The 7,471-nt window shown below is 34.4% G+C and overlaps 1 protein-coding gene across 1 annotated transcript; it reads left to right on the top strand.

Annotated features, from left to right (window-relative positions):
- Positions 1-3,985: 3,985 nt before the first annotated feature.
- On the top strand, positions 3,986-4,894 carry LOC306653414 (olfactory receptor 4K1-like; the record flags this gene model as incomplete). The annotated part of the gene is made up of 1 exon (XM_079126418.1): positions 3,986-4,894. One exon carries the CDS (start codon positions 3,986-3,988, stop codon positions 4,892-4,894), a length of 909 nt encoding a protein of 302 aa, XP_078982544.1.
- Positions 4,895-7,471: the final 2,577 nt, after the last annotated feature.

Below are 7,471 nucleotides of genomic sequence, written 5' to 3'. Positions count from 1 at the left end.
CAGAATAATCATTCAGTTCTAATAAGACCAAGTCTTTTAAGTCAACAACTGGTAGTATTTGGTAACAAGTAAGTGAATTTATTGATATGAGGAGGTATTGCTTCATCCTCTATCATAATTCTATATTGTCTAGACCTTTGAAATAACTTCATCTACTTGATTGAACCCACTCTAGACAAAATGCAAAACTTGTGGGTTTACATAAATGCTTGTTTATCTAGGTCAAGTTTTCTAAGACTTCCCATGCTTCCATCTTTAACCTGAGGAGAGGTGAGCAAGTTTAATCAACTTATCCATCCCCTTCACCCCTATAGGGAGTAATAGTACTAATATTCCCCATAATCTAATAGATGGATCTCTCTTTTGCTCTTGTTTCTCTTTACTTGATGAAGTTGAAAAACAAGATTTACTTACTCCCTGGGATATGTGCATACATTGTTCCAGATAGGACAATGACCATGAAGTTTAGTAATGCTTGAAACCTGCCCAGTGTCCCCATCACCCAGGACTAGTGAAATGTTTGTTTAGATAAAGAAAATGTTCTCTAATGATTAGGAGAGAGTAAAATGAACAATGGAACAATAGGAAGTCATTCTGCATATATATGACATTGGCAGGCATCTTTCCTTGATAAGCTTATGTGGAGTTGAGATCAAGGTATGAAAATCTGCTCTCTCCATAGTTTTCTAAAACCCAAAGTATCCAGTCCTAGAGTGTCAAAGCAGCTTTAACACTGAATGAAAGATATTTAAGCATAAACTGACTTTAAGTAACTTGGATTTTTAAGTTATCATTGCATGTCTCGTACATTACAAAAGAAAGAGGAGTCCTCCAAGTATGTAGGTTGATATGTGCACATATAGTAATGCAACAAAATGGAAAGGAAATGTCAAAATAGGGACAGATGCTATTTCTGGTGAAAAGTTAATAGGAAAATGGAGAAAGTGACAGATTATTATGTTTGTTTCTCCAATTCTATAAATTGTTAGACTCTGCAGCAATTAAACTGAATACTTTTTAAATGAAAATAAAAGGTAGATCTTCCTTTTTGTTTTGATATGTAGAAGTACATTAGTAAAACAGTTTTTTATTGAATATGCTCAACCTGGAATGTTGATTGAGTTAGCACAGAAAATTTGGGGGCCTTCACATTTCTCTGTTCTCCACTGAACCCCGGTAGCAGTTCAAGGCAAGCTGTGCTGTCACAGGCATGATGTCTTCATGAGAGCCTAGATCATCTGGAAGGAGACACGGCAGCCCAGCTCTGAAATAAGTAATGCTTTTATTTTTATTTTTAAAATAAATAAAATTTATTATTATTTTAAAATAAATAAAATTTTTAAAATAAAAAAAATCAAACTGTGCTCATCATCAGAAGCTTTGTTTTAATGTTCACCAGGTCTTTCTATCTTTGACCTGAACATCAGACACATCATCAGGCGATACTCTTAATTATGAAAAACTAAGAAACTGTGAGGTCTCAATGGAACAGAGCATAGGTAAACTGAAAGTTCCCTACCCCAGAGGCTACTCTCTGCAATAAATAGGTGCCTTGATGTCTCCTATAAACACTGACCACCGCAGAAGATAGATTGTTTTGTTGTAATATGTTTTTATTTCAAACTTTAGTTAGAATACAGGCAATGCATTATTCATGAAAAAGCTTGTTAGATTCACTGTTTCTCTGGTAAGATGTAGTCTATACATTTCTTAACATTCTTTAATTCCTTTCCTGTAGCACAATTTCCCAGTGTTTTTAGACCATTTTACCACATACGAATAGGGGTGGTTTGGAAGTGCTACAGAGCTTCCAGAAATATCAAGGGTTTCTTTGTCCAGCGAGATCTTAGGATGTTTGCACTCTCTCAAGCAACAAAATGAATGTTTTCTTCAAGGTCTCATGATTTCTAAAAATTGTTCTCATAGACTGAGAACCATCAGGTTTCTGGATTGTGGGACATTTCCAGGTACAGATAAGTGGCTGTAATTAACAGAAATTTCCCTACAGGGAAAAAATGTTGTTGATAATTTAGGTCAGGAAAATACGTGGCAGGCTATGGAGGGTAATCTCTCAAAAGAGATGACAGTGAGTGTTTACCGTGGAAATAGAATTATGCTTTTGGAATTAACTGACGGAGATTAAGGAGTACAATACCACAGAAGTGCTAGAGTCAGGGAATCACAGCTTTGTACCCGGTCTCACTCTTCACCTCTGAGACTTCTCACAGGCTACACCAAGTCCAGCTCAGAATAAGACCCACTTCATGGAGTTATTATGAAGAGTAAGTTAGACAATGGGATGAAAGTTTCTGGCATATGGAAGGTGTCCAGAGAGGCAGATGGGAGAAGTGGAGTTAGTTTTCATATAACTCTGAAATTAGCACCTTTAAAAAGAAAAACAGAAATGTGTTCATTTTATTTTCTTTGTTTTTATTTTCCTGTTTCATTCTCTTTGGTGAGTCCTGTTTTGGCTTTATAAATATATGTTTTTGGAATCTGGAGATTAACTTCAACCACCTGGGAATGCTTACAAGCTAAGTTGTAATGGTATTATTAATATTGCTACATTAATTATTAGTATCAATACTTTGTCTTTTGTAATTCAGCTCATACTAAAAATTGTTTAAGGAAGGTGGAAAAGCAGGGATAGGACTACTTTTTGGGTGTAACTTACAGCATCTAGAGTCTATTTCTTTTTTATCTGAAGTTTCCAAAAAACTTTAATGCACTAAGATAATATTTTAATACCTTAGTTTTATTTATTTATTTATCTTTATGTGGTGCTGAGGATAGAACCCAGGACCTCACAAAGTGCTAGGCAAGCACTCTACCACTGAGCTACAACTAAGATAATAGTTGATGATCTCTTGTTGTCTTGACTAGAAAATATGAAAGACCTTTCCACATCTGGTACTTTCTAATTCTGTTCTTTTTGTCATCCCTGGTATCTGACAACAATGCTTAATTCAAACAACATCAACAACTTCGATTATACCTAACAGTGAGGGCATGCACCAACTGCGTGGACAGAAATGTAGTGTAATTAGTACCAAGAGCAATAATAACAGAACCATTACCAATGTGTAGAATATTTTTCATATAACTATTTGGCCAATTTCAGGTTTTCTTAGATCACTTTTCACATGACAAGTATTCATTCACTTATTCATTTTTGAATGAATTGACCTTTAATAACATGCTAAATTTTCTTTCAAACATTTCAAAGTTATATACAAGAAGTATTTTTTCTGAAATATAGACCCTAAACAATAAAATGCTCTTTAAAAATGATATTTTATCTCAGGCCCAAGCATTGATCATGATTATTGATCCATACTATTATCATTTTTCAATGACTACCCATGAGTGTTTATTCAATAACAATTAATAATTTGCTAATCAAATTACACCTAAGAAAATATGGCAGTGTGACAAATAACGATTTATAATGCCTTTATATGCTTCTGTGATCAGTTTCGTGGCCTTTCTTCACTTGAAGTTACTTATATTGTATATGTTCTCTTTTTTATTTCACATATAGGTTTATCAAATCCATACAAAGTATACAGCTATTTTTCTATTCCCATCTACCTTGTAAAAGCTATGCCAAATGAATCCAGTTTGAATGCTTTTTCTTTCATTATTGTATTTTACAATGATATTTCTGTATCATTTTATATGTTTATACTTATTTTGCCATGATTCAGAACATGGTCTCTAATGTCAGTGGGTATTGTTATAAATTACTCCTTGTATACATATGTGAGGATGAATTTTGGGATGTAAATGAGAATGTAATTGTTAGGCCACAGAATGTGGAAATGTGTGGCTGTTACAAGATCATGTCAAACTTTGTTCCAAAATGATTATGTTAGCATCCACTTCCAAAGGTAATATATAAGAAATCTTCTTGATTCACACACTTATTTATTCAGAAAAACAAATGCTTTGTCTTTTTCTTTAGATGCATTTAGTACTGAACTAAATGGAAGAAGCAAACCAGTCTGTGGTGTCTGAATTCATTATTCTTGGGCTTTGTGATTCATGGGACCTCCAGGCCTTCTTCCTGGTGACATTTTCTTCCCTTTATTTGATCACTGTTTTAGGCAACATCTTCATTGTGGTCCTAATTATTACTGATCTCCACCTTCATTCCCCTATGTACTTTTTGCTAGCCAATCTCTCATTCATTGACTTCTGCCTTTCGTCAGTCACTACCCCTAAAATGATCACAGACTTTCTAAAGGAAAAGAAGACCATCTCCTTTGGAGGGTGTATGTGTCAGATTTTCTTTGGACACTTCTTTGGTGGGGCTGAGATGGTACTGCTTGTGTCAATGGCCTATGATCGTTACGTGGCCATCTGCAAGCCCCTCCATTACTCCAGCATCATGGACAGACACGTGTGCATTGGGTTAGTGATGACATCATGGATCATTGGATGTTTACATTCAGTGAGCCAGCTAGTTCTGATTGTAAAGCTGCCTTTCTGTGGACCCAGAGAACTGGATAGTTTTTTCTGTGATATACCATTGGTGATCGAGCTAGCCTGCATGGACACCTCTATTCTAGAAATTTTGGTAAATGCTGACAGTGGGGTGCTGGCAACCATCTGCTTCATTCTGTTGCTGATCTCTTATTCGCACATTCTGTTTACTGTCTGCCACTCTACAGATGGGGCGTCAAAGGCTCTTTCCACGTGCACTGCCCACATCACAGTGGTGGTGCTCTTCTTTGGACCCTGCATCTTCATCTATCTGTGGCCAGTCAGCATCACCTGGGTGGACAAGTTTCTTGCTGTGTTTTATGCAGTCATCACACCTCTCCTAAATCCAGCCATTTATACCTTAAGAAACAAAGAGATTAAAAATGCTATGAAGAGACTACAATGTTAGCATATGTGTTTCAGTGGGCACCTCAGGATCTTACATTATTTGAATGTTCATTGTAAGGTTCCTAAATTATCCACTCCTGACCTTTTACACTCTGTACTGGGATACATTTCCCAATTTATGGTGGGAAGGCGTGTTTACCAAAGTTAACCCATTAGTAAATGGGTTAAAGAAGTTTATTTTCTATCCCAGATAAAAGCAGAGGAAAATATTATGAAAGTAAGATTAAAATGTCTAGTTTTAGGAGAAATGGCTCAGTTTACTGAAGTGTTCAGATGGTCAGCAAGCAAGTAAATTATGTACAAAGTTTGTAAACTGTTCATTACTGCATTTCATAAAACATTCTTTTTTCCCCACACTTTTTATTGATGCATTATAGTTGTACATACTGATAGTGTTTATTGTTGTATATTCATACATGAACACAAAGTACAATATAAAAATACAATTGGTCATTGTCACTTCCTTACACTTCCCCTGTCTTCACAAAACATTCTTAAGAATTCTTCCTTCTTAAGAATTATTCCTACTCGTGCTTTGAAAAGTTATACAAAGTTATGTTCCTTTATCTGAAATCTATGGAGTGAGATATACTTCAAATTTCATAATTGTTTTTTGGTAATACTATGATCCTATAGGTACCTTTAAACATTTCCAATAGTGTTAGAAATATTAGCTCCTCTTCGTGTGTGTGTGTGTGTGTGTGTGTGTGTGTGTGTGTGTGTGTGTTTGGATATAATAAAGAACACAAATAAAATAGATTTGCATGAGTTTAGATTAGAGTATTAAGGAGTTAGGCCAGGTTAGATTGTGTAACAAATAGGCTTCAAAAACTAAAAGAACTTAAAATTTTCAGAGCTGTTTGAATTTCAGAACTGCAGAAGCACAAGATTCTGGATCAAACAAGGTATGGCACCATGGGAAGAAGTATTCCATCTGAGGACACAGTTGGCTTGCCACAATTGGGTACAGGAAGGTTCTCAGCCCTGTGTGGGTCTTGAGATGTGAAGTGACATGCACAGCTTTACAGTAAGCTGTTCTATAAGCCACATAAATAAAGCATCAAATAAAGCTTCAGTGCTATACCTGTATAGTGTCTGAATTTCTTTGTTACTTCCATGGGTGAGGATCCATAAATTTGCCCTACTAAAAAAAGTCAGTTATTATCTTTATGGTATTAGTAAGATATTTTTCTTAAAATGAATAAATAAGTATGGAGCTTCCAAAATTTCTTGAAAAGCCTGAAAATTTTCAGATAATCTGCTCATCATATTCTCACATTCATCATAATGAATGTAAATCTCAGGTTATGAAATCAGCAATTCAGAGGAACTCTAGATCACTGATTCCCAAAATACCTGCCGTCATGATTCATTTTGATATTAAAAATGATTGAGGCCACCAAAGACTTTCTGTTTACATAGATTACATCTATTAATAGTTACCATTCTAGAAATTAAAACAAAAAATTTAAATGTATATTAGTTCATTTAAAATAATCTAATAAAAAGACATTTTAACATAAATAACAATATATTTCAAAGTGTAATGAAAAATTCAGTAAGAAGAGTGGATTTCTTTAACATATTTGCAGATTTCTTTAGCATGTGGTTTAATAAAATCCAAGTTTTTTAATCTGCTTCTGCATTGAAAGTGTTGTCCTATGTGACTTTGCTGACCTTATAGACATATGTAATTGCACAGGAGGAGTATTATTTTGGTTTTGGTGACAAAGCACTAATGAATACGTGTGAGCTTTAGACAAGGTAAGACATATGCGTCAAATTTGTAGTAGATCATTGCAGTATTCCTTGCCACTCCATACAGCAAAATTTTTAAAAGTTTAATAATCTTATTAAATAATTTCTATAAATATTGTAACATCAGAAAACATTGCCTTTTTATTTCTTCTGTGACTGTGGTCTTAACACACAATTTTCTATAATATTTTTCCTTCCTGGTTATTCCCTTTCTACTGCATCCGAGAAAACTTTTCCAGCTAGAAAACTCTCTCTGGATTTCCTTTGGTAAGATTTCTTATTATTGTTTAACTGAATGTGTCTTTATATTTTCTTCATATTTGAAAGTTTTCACAGACTATAGAATCCCAGACTGAAAGATCATTTTGATATTTTTAAATGTTTTTCTAATATCTTCTGGCATTTATGTTGTCTGGTGAAGAGTCATCATTATCTTGCTGTTGTTGTGAAGGTATTGTTTCTTGTTTTCTGACCACATTAAATATGTTCTTATCTTGATCTTCAGTCAAATAATGAATATGCCTATGATGGTTTTCTTTGTAATTATCTCCGTTTTTTAGTATTTTTATGAATTTATTTAAAAAATAATTGAAATTACATCAATGATTGATCACTTGGACTCCACCTACTGCTGGGGGGGAATCTATATAGTTGAGCCCCAAGAGAAACTCAAGACATTATCATCAGGCACCCTGTAGTCAGAAAATGCAGTTGGTCCAGTGGCATCTGACATGTTCAATGTACCAGTGCAATTAAAATATATATATTTACAATTATCCTGCAAAGAAAAAAAGGACTCAAGAAGTTAACATAAATTTGT

Source organism: Sciurus vulgaris (assembly GCF_902686455.1).
Source record: "Sciurus vulgaris genome assembly, chromosome: 2".
NCBI classification, from domain to species: Eukaryota; Metazoa; Chordata; class Mammalia; order Rodentia; family Sciuridae; genus Sciurus; species Sciurus vulgaris.
This window is presented reverse-complemented; position numbering and strand designations above follow the sequence as displayed.